This window comes from Felis catus, chromosome D2 (genome assembly GCF_018350175.1).
Source record: "Felis catus isolate Fca126 chromosome D2, F.catus_Fca126_mat1.0, whole genome shotgun sequence".
In the NCBI taxonomy this organism is placed as follows: Eukaryota; Metazoa; Chordata; class Mammalia; order Carnivora; family Felidae; genus Felis; species Felis catus.
This window is the reverse complement of record NC_058378.1, coordinates 34009057-34024528: the sequence shown is the minus strand read 5'-3', so window position 1 is coordinate 34024528 and position 15472 is coordinate 34009057. Positions and strand designations below refer to the sequence as shown.

Genomic DNA, 15472 nt, shown 5'->3' with positions numbered 1-15472 from the left:
GCTTGAACTCACAAACTGTGAGATCATTACTTGAGCCGAAGTCAGATGCCCAACTGACCGAGCCACCCAGGCACCCCTATATTATTGTCTTTAAATTAGACACTGCTGCTCAACACTATCCAGGAATCAGTCTCTTTTTTTCCCTTGTATTCTACCAAGAAGGAAATCGAGGCATAGGAAGATTGTGACTGATTTCACAAGCTTGACTTTTTTGTCTCCTGAAAGTTTGGAGGTTAGCTGTCTTTTGGCAGGAAGGGGATAGGTCTTTCTTGCCTGTTCCAGAATGAGCCCTGAAAATAAAATGCTCATATGCTTTGTCCTAAAAGTTAAACATGGCCTCCTTGCCTAAGAGTGATAACTGGGGAAGTCTTAAGTTGTCTTCTTGTCAGCAAAGAATCCGGGCTTTTAAAAAAATTTGTTTCTTCCACTAAAGAAGTTGAACATTTTTACATCCCCTGCCTCCCAGTTTTATTGAGATGTAAGTGACATATAACATTGTATTAGTTTTATGTGTACAACATGATAATTTGATGTGTTTTTATGTTATGAAAGGATTACCACAGTAACTGACTTGGAATTTTTGCTTCTCATTTCAGCCTGCCGCAATGACTCAGGGAGCTCAAGGAACAATCCGACCAGCTGCCAACTTTGATGCCATGAGAGATGCAGAAATTCTTCGGAAAGCGATGAAGGGTTTTGGTAAGAAAACAGGTTTTTGGGGCGCCTGGGTGGCTCAGTCGGTTAAGCGTCTGACTTCGGCTCAGGTCATGATCTCGCAGTCCGTGAGTTCGAGCCCCGCATCAGGTTCTGTGCTGACCGCTCAGAGCCTGGAGCCTGTTTCAGATTCTGTGTTTCTCTCTCTGACCCTCCCCCGTTCATGCGCGCGCGCGCTCTCTCTCTCTCTCTCTCTCTCTCTCTCTCTCTCTCTCTCTCTCTCTCAAAAATAAATAAACGTTAAAAAAAATTTTTTTTTAAATAAAAAAAGAAAACAGGTTTTTATCTTATTTATAATTGAATCTAAAGTAAAAATAAACTAAATCTAAAGTAAAAATAAATCAAGTTTATGTGTCCACCTGTGCACATACCTCAATTTAATCTGGCACCAGTCACCTTGTAAAGCAACCAAGAGATGTCCTCAAGGAGTAGCCAGCACCGACTTCATCCTTACTTAAACATGTATGGTTCTTCCAGGGACAGACGAGCAGGCAATTGTGAATATTGTGGCCAACCGTTCCAATGACCAGAGGCAAAAAATTAAAGCAGCTTTTAAGACCATGTATGGCAAGGTATTTATATTTTTTTTCTTTTCTGGCCACAAACAATGGCCTGTAGACTCTGCCTTTATGCGAGGTTGGATACTATGTTTTTATTAGTACTGATGGTACAAAGTAGAGACAAGACTCCAGAGACCCCAGAGTGGTGTGTTTGCTATGTATTTCTCTTAAAAGTCTAATTCTGGAGTAATCCTTCATCTCATAATCATACCTCATACTATGTCTGATAAATGCTCAGTAGAAAACAGATTATGGCTACAATAGTGTAACTGATAGTAGATAACTTTGTATATAAAATAGATAAACAGTATAATAGTTTGGTTCTCAGTCTTCTCTTTACAGTGGGATTCAATGACTTATCACATAGCCCCTGCTTGTTCTTGGTGTTTGGCATCATCTTCCACTCCATTCTCTCCCTCTAATTGTATCCTATATTATGCCCACGTGGAACTTCTTGCCATTCCCTGTGTACATCATGATCTTTTATAACTCTATGCTTGGTATATGTTGTACTCTTGGCCTAGAACACCTTTTCCTCTTTTTCTTCATGGCAAACAACTTCAGGATTTGGGTTAAATCAGCTTCTCCGTGAAGTTTCTCTCATTGCTCTAGGCAGAATTTAGCTCCTTCTCTCACTGTGGTCTGATAGCATTTTGTAAAACTTCTGCTCTAACTGATCTCACTGCCCACTCCCCAAAACAGTGAGCTCCCCTCAGGCTAACCATGTCCTACTCATTTGTGCATTTTTAGCACCAAGTACAGGAATGATAATAGCCACTTGATAAATATTTGCTGAATGGATGATCAGTAACAAAATACAGCAAGATTCTATGGCTAAAAAGTGCTACTGCTTCTTAGATATAAAGGGGAAAACTGGGTACCATTGGTTTGCCATTTAGATAGGAATCCTAAAACTTTCTAACATTCTCTGGATCTAGTTTACTTTTCTTAGAATGGGGGCAGAGGTTCATCAGTTGGTCCCACTTGACCTATTTTACTCTGCCTTACCCTCCCTCCTTGGCCCAGGTCCACTTCTTCAGTCTTTTTTTTTTTTTTTTTTTTTTTAACGTTTATTTATTTTTTGAGAGAGACAGAGTATGAGTGGGGAAGGGGCAGAGAGGGAGATACAGAATCCAAAGCACACTCCAGGCTCCAAGCTGTCAGCCCAGAACCCGATGCGGGGCTTGAATTCACAAAGTGTGAAATCATGACCTGAGCCGAAGTCAGACGGTTAAGTGACTAAACCATCTAGGAACCCCTCCACTTCTTCAATCTTAAAGCTGATTAAGCAACACAAACTCTAGATTTCCTTAGGGTTCAACCTCGTACTTGCTTCTCTAACAAAAGTATTTTCCATATTATGAATTTCTTTAGTTTGTATATAGCCTGTGCTACGCTGTCCTGAATTTTCTTATATATCAGTTTAGAATTAAAACTAAACTCACAGCATATGTTTTTTTATTCCCAGCCATCTTTTCTTTGGCTTCCTATTAATTAATAAAAATATCATTCTTCTAGGGGCCCCTGAGTGGCTCAGTTGGTTAAGCATCCAACTTTGGCTCAGGTCGTGATCTTGCAGTTTGTGGGTTCTAGCCCTGCGTTGGGGTCTGTGCTGACAGCTAAGAGCTTAGAGCCTGCATCTGATTCTGTGTCTCCCTCCCTCTCTGCCCCTCCCCCACTTGCTCATGCGCACGTGCGTGCATGCTCGCTCTCTCTCTCTCTGTCTCTCTCTCTCTCGCTCTCTCAAAAATAAATATTAGGGGTGCCTGGGTGGCTCAGTCGGTTAAGTGTCCGACTTCAGCTCAGGTCATGATCTCATGGTTCGTGGGTTTAAGCCCCACATCAGGCTCTGTGCTGACGGCTCAGAGCCTGGAGCCTGCTTCAGATTCTGTGTCTCCCTCTCTCTCTGTTCGTCCCCTGCTCTCACTCTGTCTCTCACTCTCTCAAAAATAAATAAAGATTAAAAAAAAAAAAATTAAAAAATAAATAAATATTAAAAAAAATTTTTTTAAGTCATTCTTCAAGCCTGCTGTGGGGTTGTCCTTGATTCCACATTCTTCATCAGTCTTTGGATACCTATTCAATGCCTACTATATGCCAGGCACTGCTTTGTCCTAGCATCTGGTTATTAACTCTATCTTGTTGATCTAATATGTAAAAGGTCTTTTTAAAAATGTGCTTCCATCTCAAATCCACTACTCAAGTCCAAGCCTGAATGAATTCTTACCTAAATGTTCTAGTAGCCTAAATGTTCTTATCTATAAACCTCTTTGTCATCGTAGTCCATACTGCCTATGGTTGCCATTTCAATGCCATTTTCTTGCATAAAAATTTCCTGTGGCTTCTCCCAGCATGAAGAATCCAATGCACATTCTTTAGCTTGTGTTCAAGGTGATGACCCAAGCATATCGTTACAACTCTGTCTCACTAATCTGTGAGAACATTCCCCTCTAACAAAATTGGTTGTCTTACTGGTTCATTAAAAAGGCTTTGCTTGGGGCGCCTGGGTGGCGCAGTCGGTTAAGCGTCCGACTTCAGCCAGGTCACGATCTCGCGGTCCGTGAGTTCGAGCCCCGCGTCGGGCTCTGGGCTGATAGCTCAGAGCCTGGAGCCTGTTTCCGATTCTGTGTCTCCCTCTCTCTCTGCCCCTCCCCCGTTCATGCTCTGTCTCTCTCTGTCCCAAAAATAAATAAACGTTGAATAAAAAAAATTAAAAAAAAAAAAAAAAAAGGCTTTGCTTGTTCTTGTTTCATACTAGGGACTCCCAACCTTAGCTGAGCATCATAATTTCCTTTCAGACTTAAAAACACTTGCAGAACCTCTGAGTATTTGTCCTCAACATCAGTGTGTTTTTCTTTTCTTCTCTTCTCTTCTCTTCTCTTCTCTTCTCTTCTCTTCTCTTCTCTTCTCTTCTCTTCTTCTCAAATAATTCCACAGATGATTTGAGTGCATGGTCAAGCCTGGGAACCATGTTTGTGTTTCTCATTTGTGTTCTTCCTTCTTGCCTGAAATGTCTTTCTCCTTCCTCTTTGCTTGCTAATTTTACATACTCTTCAAGATCTGGACTAGAAGCTTTCTTTGGGCTTTCTAGCCCACTTTAACTTCTCTTGTTTGAGCTTTTTCTGCTATTTATGTGCTACTTAAGTACAGGCTGCCTTATACTATCTCTTTTTAGGGGTTTACCTTATCTTTCCACAGAAGAACACAATGATGTTTCCTGCTTCCACACAGAACAAGAACAGTTTCTTATACTAAGTAAATACCTGCTTATTATTTTGTTCATTTGAATGATTTTTTTATTTCATATCTCTGTCTTTGTACCTGGTATAGTGGTGGAACTATAGTAGGAATTTGTTATTGTTTATTGGTAGAGTGAATAAAATACATCTGCTTTAAAATACAAACTTGAGGGGCGCCTGGGTGGCGCAGTCGGTTAAGCGTCCGACTTCAGCCAGGTCACGATCTCGCGGTCCGTGAGTTCGAGCCCCGCGTCGGGCTCTGGGCTGATGGCTCAGAGCCTGGAGCCTGCTTCGGATTCTGTGTCTCCCTCTCTCTCTGCCCCTCGCCCGTTCATGCTCTGTCTCTCTCTATCTCAAAAATAAATAAACATTAAAAAAAATAAAAAAAAAAATTTAAAAAAAAAAAAAATAAAATAAAATACAAACTTGAAATGTATATATTTACTTGTTTCTTAGTATACGCTACTCAAATTTGAAATTTAGGTTTTCATAAAGCAGTTCAATTCCACTTTTCCATATTTAAAAAATTTAAGCAGCAAAATTTGGAGAGCACACATAATTAGTTTGTATTTGTAATTAAATAGGATTTAATCAAAGACCTCAAATCAGAGTTAAGTGGAAATATGGAAGAACTGATCCTTGCCCTATTCATGCCACCTACATATTATGATGCCTGGAGTTTACGGAATGCAATGAAGGTACTGTGTCATTTACTTTGTATATTTTATCCTATTTTAAATGTAAAACCCCACCAATTATGGCAGTTTACAGTGACAGCTAAATCAGTATGTTGTATCATATCATCTGAATAAATAGAGCTTTTTAGGTCTGGAGGCCAAAGAAGTATTTGATGAACTAGTAAGATTTAATTATTTTCTGTTATTTTGTTTTTCTTTTGTATAAGTCTCACTTTCTTCATTTCACATAGGGAGCAGGAACTCAGGAACGTGTATTGATTGAAATTTTGTGCACAAGAACAAATCAGGAAATCCGAGAAATTGTCAGATGTTATCAATCAGAATTTGGACGAGACCTTGAAAAGGACATTAGATCAGATACATCAGGACATTTTGAACGTTTACTTGTATCCATGTGCCAAGTGAGTATAGTATGAATATATATTGATGGAGGGAACATTCTTCGCTTTGTATTATCAGGGAGCATTCTTTATTCCTTTTCATATTTAGCCCCTTGGAATCTTGACATCTTTAAGAGGGGTAGCACAGAATCCAATGTTCAAATTTCTTTGTAGTCACTATTGAGATTTATTTCCGCAGATCTAGGTTTGTAAGAGATTAGAAATTAACCTCTTTAACGTTATATGGAATCAGAAATCAGCTTGGCTCTTTGTCTTAGGATGAATCTCATACTTCTTTTTTTTTTTAAGTTTATTTTTGAGAGAAAGAGAGGCAGAGAGAGATGGCAGTGGTAGGGGCGGCGGGGGGACAGAGGATCCGAAGCAGGCTCTGCACTGAGAGCAGAGAGCCTGATGTAGGGCTTGAACTCATGAACTTTGAGATCATGACCTGAGCCGAAGTCAGACACTTAACTGACTGAACCACCCAGGTGTCCCTGAATCTCATACTTGCAAGTTTAGCATTGTACTGCCAGTTAAATTGGGCCATCAACTGATGATATGCAGGACTTCCATGGAAGTGCTGTAAGAGGTGAAAACTGTGAGGAGAGCCAGAGATGCAGAAACTTTTCTCAGAGTTCACAGTAATGTGATTAGCACCTTCCTTATTCTGATTCCCCAGATGTGCTGGAGAAGTGATGGAAAATTATCCAGATAGGGTATTTGGAATGATACTATAAGCATACTTAGAATGAGATGATGAGGGTCTACTTGAAAAGACAAGCACACTGATTCAGTGTCAGGAGTTATTGGCTATCCTGCTAGTATACAAAGCTGGGCAGTCTTGAGGGATAGGAAAGCAGAAGTCAGGCTCTTCAGAGCAAAAGGAAGATAGTTCCAGAAAACACAGTGTGCCAAAGTGAGTGAATGTGGAAATGAGAAAGCAAATGGGTGGGAACAAATTGAATTTACCTACAATGGAATAACAGAGTAGGGAAATAGATTAGCATTGAAAAACAACAAGAAGAAAAACAACAGCAAGAAGACAAAACAGGAACAGGGATTTAATGCTAAAAAATGTTTATTTTTTACATGAAGGGCACCTGGCTGGCTTAGTTGGTAGAGCATGTGATTCTTGATCTCAGGGTTGTGAGTTTAAGCCCCACGTTAGGCATGGAGACTACTTAAAAAACAAAACAAAACAAAAAACTACATGAGGTGCCAAATCTCTTTATGCAGAGTTCAAGGCCCAGCTATTTTACAAAGTAAAGAGACCTCTTAAAGGGAGTGAGCAGAAGAATGGCTTCTCAGGAAAATGAGACTGGTTTTTGTGTGTTTGAATCCAAAGGCAATCATCTGGGAAGTTTTTCCTGAGCATCTTTTCCTGTGTGCTATCTTTAGTCTCTCATTTAGAATATGCTTCTGCTTATTTCTTGTGCCCACTGCCCTTCAAAATAGTTTCTCACCTGTAAGGAACACCTCTCCATTGTGTTCAGAATACAGTTTCTCACCTTTAAGGAACACTTGTCTATTGTGTTCCTCAGACTGACACCAAGACTTTAGAGGGCAGCTTTTCCTTCATTTGGGTTTGTGTTTTTGAGAGAAACCAAATGCCCATCTAGGCTTTGCTCTTGTTCAGGCCCACGGCTTTCTCTCTCGCTCTCTCCTTCTTTCCCTCCCATCCCAGCGAAAATTTGGTATACAAATTGGCACAGTCTGGCAGAACTTGAGTTATTTGTAGCTTCTTCCTAAAAGCTCCTGTGTCATTTTTATGTCTACATTCATAATAAAACTTAAATATTAAGATTTCACTTGACTGAAGGAAAGGAAGTTCATGAAGCTCCATATTATATACTCCCTCCCTTGACTTAAATTCTTTGAGGGCAGGGACCTTGTCTTCTTGTGTCCCTACCACCTTGCTTATCCTATAGGTACTCTTTCTCTGGAGAACCTAATACAGCCTCACACAAAACAAGTGCTCCATACATTTTAGCTGCATAAATGAATACAAAGTGGAACTCAGTATAATGCATATTGATCTTAAATCCCAGCTAAGGAGAATTATAATTTCTTCATTTGAGTGGTAGTTTATATATCCTAGAAAAGATGTTTTTCTTTTTGGCTTTTTTTTTTTTTTTTTTTTTTGGCGGGGGAGGATTTTAATAGAACTTGTGTCACATCTTCCAAGTCTTGCCTTCCTCTTTTGCAGGGAAATCGTGATGAGAATCAGAATGTTAACCACCAGCTGGCTCAGGAAGATGCTCAGCGTCTCTATCAAGCTGGTGAGGGGAGACTAGGGACAGATGAATCTTGCTTTAACATGATTCTTGCCACAAGAAGCTTTCCTCAGCTGAAAGCTACCATGGAGGCTTATTCCAGGGTATGAGCTTTTCTTTTGAAGATCTGGCTTCTGTTTTAAGTTGTGAAAATATTTTAACCCTTGTGTTTTTTGTTTGAAGGTGGCTAATCGAGATTTACTAAGTAGTGTTGCCCGTGAATTTTCCGGAAATGTTGAAAGTGGTTTGAAGACCATCTGTAAGATACTTTTATGTTTTGCTTTGTTTTATTTGTAAATGAATGAGGCTTTGACTAGTTGTTCCCATTAAGTGATGATGCTTAATATAGCTTTCTGGGAATCTGCTTAGAGGCTGAGCTAATCCCATGTTTTATATACAATTCCTTATGAATGGTGGTGGTGTGATCGAATAGGGTTGTTTTGGAATTCATTGGTCTTTATTCTGTATGCCCTTCATGAGGATTAAACAAGAATATACAGTAGATGTAGCAGTTCCATTAAAGTGAATGGGAAAGCCCTAAGGAACTATAAGTGACATCACACAAAGTGTCATTTTGAGCTCCCAAAAACATCTTTCAAATACTCAATCCAAAGAGACCCTTTTCCCTTTTGAAATCAAAAACCCAGTTTCTGGTGTTCTTTGAGATGTCCGATGAAATGGAAATTTAATTCTCCTGGAGAATATATGACTAAAGGGAGTATTAGGAACACATGTGGTATTAGCAATTGAGTGTCTTACAAATATTACTATAGTAATTATAACTAAAGTAATAATGTACAGTTAGTATACCTCTACCATTTGCAGGAAAAGACTTTGCTGTTAATTTTCCTAAGAGAAAATGTGTCAGACTTATTATCATTCTCAAATCTTGGCTCAAATCTGTTTTCATTTTCATACTGGAATGTATCTCCTATCCTTCTCTCAGACTTGTAGAATTCAGATTTCAGTCATTATTCCTTTTTAAGTAAGGTATTATTGGCCACAGTTGCTATAGATTTTCTCACTTGAAGGGAAAAAAATGTAAAGAGTGTAAGCTATTGCATCTATGGAAAGAAAATGGGATTTATTAGAGGGAATCCTCTAGAATTGAGGGTAGCCCATCTAATGTGGCTAGAAAGATGGATTCTGAGAAAAAAATCAAGAGGGAGAACATCACCTCAAATTTCTCAGATAATTCTGTAGAAAATGATCAAAGGCAGGCTAGAAGTGATAAATGAATCTGGAGCATGGATACCTTTGTCAAGGCATCATGTTTGAAGTATCTCTAACTTGCAGTGCAGTGTGCCCTGAACCGCCCTGCCTTCTTTGCTGAGAGGCTCTACTATTCTATGAAAGGTGCCGGCACAGATGACTCCACCCTGGTCAGGATTGTGGTCACTCGAAGTGAGGTGAGGCTTTCTTTTTTTTGTCTGATCTTACTTGATTTTGAATGTTAATTTCCTGAAAGTTCCTCAGCAGGTTGTCAGTCCCTCGGAATGATGTTAAGAAAAGGCATTGGGGAGGGCACCTGTTGGGATGTGCACTGGGTGTTGTATGGAAACCAATTTGACAATAAATTTCATGTACTAAATAAATAAGAGTTCCTTTGTCACTACTGGTGGAGGCTGTGTGAAGTACAGTGTTCATTCTCATGCTGTGAGAGAGGCTTAAGTTAGTGCAACAGATGACTGTGTCTCAGTGTAGCCAGTGCCAAGAATTTTTCCTACTTGAGGAGGTCTGCAGAGAATACTGGGTTATATCAAGTTGGAAAATATTTATCTTTTCATTTTCATTTTGCTAATGTAAAAAATTTTGTGAAAGATTAATCCTATTGGATAATAAAATTCTCGACATTTAGCATAGCTTTTAATTATAAAATAATTTTTAAAAATTTATCTTTATCTCTTTACCCAAATACACCTCAAATATTTTCCTTTCTTTGACTTTGTATATTTATTAGAGTTCTTTCTTAATTGAAAGAAAACCTATGCCACTAAATTATACTAGAGAAGGTAAATCATTTTTAAAAAGACAACCATCATATGATGTTTTTTAAAAAGTTGTGTATTTGTACTTAGACCTAAATTTTCTAAGCATGATCTTTTCTTTAAATTGTAATAAAATATATACATAAGACTTACCATTTTAATCATTTTAAAGTATGCATTCCAGTGGCATTACGTACATTCATGTTGTTGTACAACCATACCACCATAACTTTTTCACCTTGCAAAACTAAAAATCTATACGCCTATTAAACAATAATTTACCATTCTCCTTTCTCCCCGGCCCCTGGCAACCACCAGCCACCATTCTATTTTCTCTTCCTATGAATTTGACTACCCTAGGTACCTTGTATAAGTGGAATCATACAGTATTTATCCATTTGTGACTGGCTTCTTTCTTAGCATAACATTTTCAAGGTTCATCCATGTTGTAGCATGTGTCAGAATTTCTTTCCTTTTTAAGGCTGACTAGTATTCCATTGTATGTATACAATACCTTCTGTTTATTCTTCTGTCAATTGACAGGTTGCTTTCACCTTTGGCTAGTATGAACACTGGTGTACAAATATTTGCTTGAGTCTTTGCTTTCACTTTTGTGTACATACCTGAAAGTGGAACTGCTGTATCGTATGGTAGTTCTATTTTATTTTTTTTGAGGAATCACCATATCTTCTTCTACAGCAGCTATACTGTTTTACATTCCTACCAGCAGTGCACAAGGGTTCCAATTTCTCTACATCCTGCTAACACTTGTTATTTTCTGTTTTTGATAATAACCATTCTATCAAATGGTTTTATTATTTTTTAAATGGTTTTTAAATCACCAGTATTTTTTGGAATAATAGATGAGACTAGTACCACCCTTATTCAATATTTTTACAGAACAGTAAATTAGCCCTTCACTGGGTGATGCTAGCAGTGGTATAAATGCTAGCTATTAAATGTCAGTCACTTGGTGTGTTTTTTTTCCCTCTCTGCTTTGATTATAATTATATTCTTTTCACTATTAAAGAATAATTCTAATAATACCAGTTTTCTCTTAACAGCTTTTTTCTAACATCAAAAATATCATCTCTTGCATGCAGATTGATCTTGTACAAATAAAACAGATGTTCAAACAGATGTATCAGAAGACCCTGAGCACAATGATTGTAAGTGACACAAGTGGAGATTACCGAAGGCTTCTGCTGGCCATTGTGGGCCAGTAGGAGGGATTTTTAAATAAACGAAGCTCTTCACAGCATATCCTTCAAAGCAGTGACTGACCTGCATGCAGCAATATCAACCATCACCAAACCAAAAGAGCTTTTTACTAAGCATTGTGTCAGGGTATTGTGCTTGGTTTGCACATGTGGTTATTGCCTTAATTCCAATGTTATTTTTTTCTCTATATACAATCAACGTGAAGCCATATCACGATGATGTAGTATTGACGCGATATTTGTAAGGCATAATTCTCACTGTTCTTACTCTAATCAGGGTCCCAAATTGAATAAAAATCACAGCAATCTCTAATTCTGTGTAATAATGATGAATAAAAAAAAAAGTTGCTGAAACTCTGCCTTCCAAAGCCCCATAGGTCCATTGGACAGTTATAGTTGGTAGTATATCAAAACTATATTTTTAAAAAATTCAGCTCTTTTGACATAGAGTAATTTGCATCTTATTTTACATAAATTGGTATTTTATATTTATAAACACTAAACTTTCCACATAGTGAATAGATGAGTATTGCCTGTAACAACTTTTTAAAAAGGGATTATATGTTTATGTGCATAAAATATATAGCCTACTTTTTTTTGTCTACTAAAATTCTCTAAAGATCCTTTGGCCCTTGGCTTTAAAAAAAAAATTATGAAATAGCTTCTTGGCCTTTTGGCTAAGATCAAGTGTAAAAAAAAAAAATTATGACTTTAAGAATTAGTTGTAATTTAATCATGATTCAAGAAAGTGAAGCTTCACATGTAGGAGGTGTTCAGTTAATGAGTGAATGAAGCTTAAAGCATCACTGGGAAAATTGAGTGCTAGCTCTTTGGAGAAGTGTTCAGGAGCTCAGTTAGTGGTATAGGAGGATGATTGCAACACCCATTGGTTTACCCCCAGTACTGAGCAATTACTTATTGAGTATATTGAGCATTATAATGGGTAGCCAGGAGAAATATGAAGGAAGGAAATTTATAATATACTAGGGGTTCTAAATAAAAAGACACCAAAAAAAAAGTGGTAAATGTTAGATTATAAATTCTGCTGAGAGGAGAACCGTAGTTCTTTGTGTGAAGCTCCCTGGCACAAAGCAGAAATTTAATAGATTTTACGAATGATTGTACTAAGAACTGAGGAGAAGAATAGTAAATATGAATTATAATTCAATGAACAGTTTTGTGTAAATACCAAGGGGCATATAAGTTGGCATAAGATACAACCTTACTCTTAGATAGACCTATGTACGATTGTAGCATAAGGTAAGATACATGGGTAGAAGGATAATGGGTTAAGATGGATGTTAATTACTTTTTTAAAAAAAAGTATCATTGAGGGTTGCCTGGGTGGCTCAGTTGGTTAAACGTCCGACTCTTGATTTCGACTCAGGCCATGATCTCACGGTTTGTGGGATCAAGCCCTACATGGAGCTCTGTGCTGATAGTGAGGGCCTGCTTGGGATTCTCTCTCACCACCTCTCCCCTACTTGCACTATCTCCCTCTCAAAAATATATAAACATATATTTTAAAAGTATCACTGAAAAAGTTCAGTTTGGATGTAGGTTTTAAAAAAGTAACAGTGATGAGATTTGGTAAAGATGAGAAATGGGGGTAAGGTATTAAGGAAAGAAAAGATATGATCAATAAAATAAATTTTTTAAACCTTTTGAAAATTAGATATAATTCATATACCATTCACCTTTTTGAAGTGTACAACTCGGTGGTTTTTAGCATATTCACAAATCTGTGCAATCATCACCATAATCAATTTTGAACATTCTTATCACCCAAAAAGAAACTTTGTACCTATCAGTAGTCACTCCTCATTCCCCCTCCTCCTGTCCAGCCCGTGGCAATCACTAATCTACTTTGTCTTTCTATGGACTTGCCAATTTTGGACTTTTCATATGAATGGAATCATTAAATATGTGACCCTTTGTGTCTGGCTTCTTTCAATTAGCATACTGTTTTTTTGCAGGTCCATCTGTGTTGTGGTATGAATCAGTCTTCATTCTGTTTTAAGGCTAAATAATCCACTGTAACAAGGACACACATTTTTTTTTGTCCATTCATCAACAGATGGACATTTGGGTTGTTTTTACCTTTTAACTATTATGAATAATGTTGCTGTGAACATTTATGCACAAGTTTTTATGTGGACACATGTTTTCGGTTCTCTTGGCCATGGAACTAGGAGTGGAATTGCTGAATGATATACTATCTTTATATTTAGCTTTCTGAGGATCTGCCAGACTGTTTTCCAACAGCTGCACCATTTTACAATCCTACCAGCAGTGATCCCAGTTTCCAAAAATTTTTTTTTTTTTTTTACTAAATTTCTCTTCATCCTCACCTACACTATCATTATCTGTCTCTTTGATTATAGCCAAGTGGATGTGAAATGACCTCTCATTGTGGCTTTGATTTGTATTTCCCTTTCTTGTGCTAATTGGCCATTTGCATATCTTCTTTGGAAAAATGTTTTCTAATACTTTTTCCATTTTATTTTTTTTTTTAAATTTTTTTTTTTCAACGTTTATTTATTTTTGGGACAGAGAGAGACAGAGCATGAACGGGGGAGGGGCAGAGAGAGAGGGAGACACAGAATCAGAAACAGGCTCCAGGCTCCGAGCCATCAGCCCAGAGCCTGACGCGGGGCTCGAACTCACAGACCGCGAGATCGTGACCTGGCTGAAGTCGGACGCCTAACCGACTGCGCCACCCAGGCGCCCCACTTTTTCCATTTTAAAATTGGGTTGTCTCTTTATTGTTGTAAGGGTTATTTATATATTCTGTGTAGTAGACCCTTATCAGATATTATTTTATTTTGTATGCTTCTGTGTGTTTTTATGAAGTCAGTTTAGGTTCAGCCATAAGAGGAGACACAAGAGAGGCTCAAGAACATTATTATATTCAAACTTTCTAGAGACCAGAGGCACTGCACACACAGGGCCATATGGGAAAGACACCAGGGTGGTCAGGAGGAGGGCCAGGGGGGAATGCTTAGGCCATGACCTTTATTGGGGTTTCTAAGGGCGAAGCAAAGTTGGATAGGATAAATAATTCAGTATTGGCTAGTTTGAATAATTTTGGTAATTTTTGAGCTATATGGGTGGTCTCTAGTGTCCTCTTACCTGGCTCTAGGATAATTAAAGTAGAGGAATATTGCCTCCTCGGGTGCAGGGCCAAACGTAAGAGGTAAGGCTCTGGATTGGTTAGTTTGCATATCAAAGGCATGCTCCTAGTTGGGGGCCTTTGCTGTCTCTGAATGGGCTAACCAGGGAGAAGGCAGTCACTCCCCAGTCAGAAAAGTTTTTTAAGATAGAAAATATAATACACAAAAAATTATATACCTACACAATATATATTTACAAAGATTTTCTCCTGTGGACTGCCTTTTTCCTTTTTTTTTAAGTTTTGTTTTTTTTTTTTTTAAAGTAATCTCTATACCCAACATGGGGTTCAAATTCATGACCCCACATCAAGAGTTGCATGCTGTATGGACTGAATCAGCCAGGTGCCCCTTTTTTACTTTTCTGCTGGTGTTCTTTGATTTTAAAGCACAAAACTTTAAAATTCTGATTCCAGTTTTTCTATTCTTTGGTTGCTTGTACTTACAGTGTCATGTCTAAGAAACAATCATCTAATGCAAGGTTAACATGATTTACCCCTATGTTCTCTTCTAATATTCTAATGTTTTTAGCTTTTACATTTAGGTCTTAGTTCATTTTTATAAATGGTGTGAAGGTGTTCAATTTATTTGTTTCGCATTTTGATATATGGTTGTCCCACCATCGTTTGTTGGAAAGACTATTCTTTTCCCACTGAATTGTCATGGCACTCTTACTTTATTTCCGAACTCTCAACTGTATTCCATTTGTCTATATGTTTATCCTTATGCCTTGATTAAGCTACACTTAATACTTGATAAATGTAGTTTTGTAATAAGTTATAAATTGGGAAGTGTGAGTCTTCCAACTATGTTCTTTTTCAACATTGCGTTTGCTATTCTGGCTCTCTTGCATTTTCATACGAATTTTATTTTATTTTTTAATTTTTTTTTAATGTTTGTTTATTTTTGAGAGACAGAGACAGTGTAAGCAGGGGAGGGGCAGAGAGAGAGGGAGATACAGAATCTGAAGCAGGCTTCAGGCTCTGAGCTATCAGCACAGAGCTCGACGCAGGGCTCAAACCCACAAATTGTGAGATCATGACCTGAGCTGAAGTCGGACACTCAACCAACTGAGCCACCCAGGCACCCCTTCATATGAATATTAGAATCAGCTTGTCCATTTCTGCAAAATATCCATCAGGGATGTTGGCAGTGATTACTTTGACTTTCTAAATCAATTTGAGGATGAGCAGTACATTTGATTGTATTAATGAATGTTGTCAGAAATAA

The 15472-nt window shown here is 37.9% G+C and overlaps 1 protein-coding gene across 4 annotated transcripts in view; it reads left to right on the top strand.

Annotated features, from left to right (window-relative positions):
* Positions 1-13009, top strand: part of ANXA7 (annexin A7) — a 40067-nt gene extending 27058 nt beyond the window's left edge. For all 4 annotated transcript variants that reach the window (XM_045040152.1, XM_045040151.1, XM_045040153.1 and 1 more), the window contains 8 exons: positions 597-699; positions 1192-1286; positions 5098-5211; positions 5442-5612; positions 7798-7968; positions 8048-8123; positions 9161-9273; positions 10956-13009. In XM_045040152.1, coding sequence (XP_044896087.1) covers positions 597-699; positions 1192-1286; positions 5098-5211; positions 5442-5612; positions 7798-7968; positions 8048-8123; positions 9161-9273; positions 10956-11078 — 966 coding nt within the window. In that variant the 3' untranslated portion in view covers positions 11079-13009. The remainder of the gene's footprint in view (positions 1-596; positions 700-1191; positions 1287-5097; positions 5212-5441; positions 5613-7797; positions 7969-8047; positions 8124-9160; positions 9274-10955) is intronic.
* The last annotated feature ends 2463 nt before the right edge of the window (positions 13010-15472 follow it).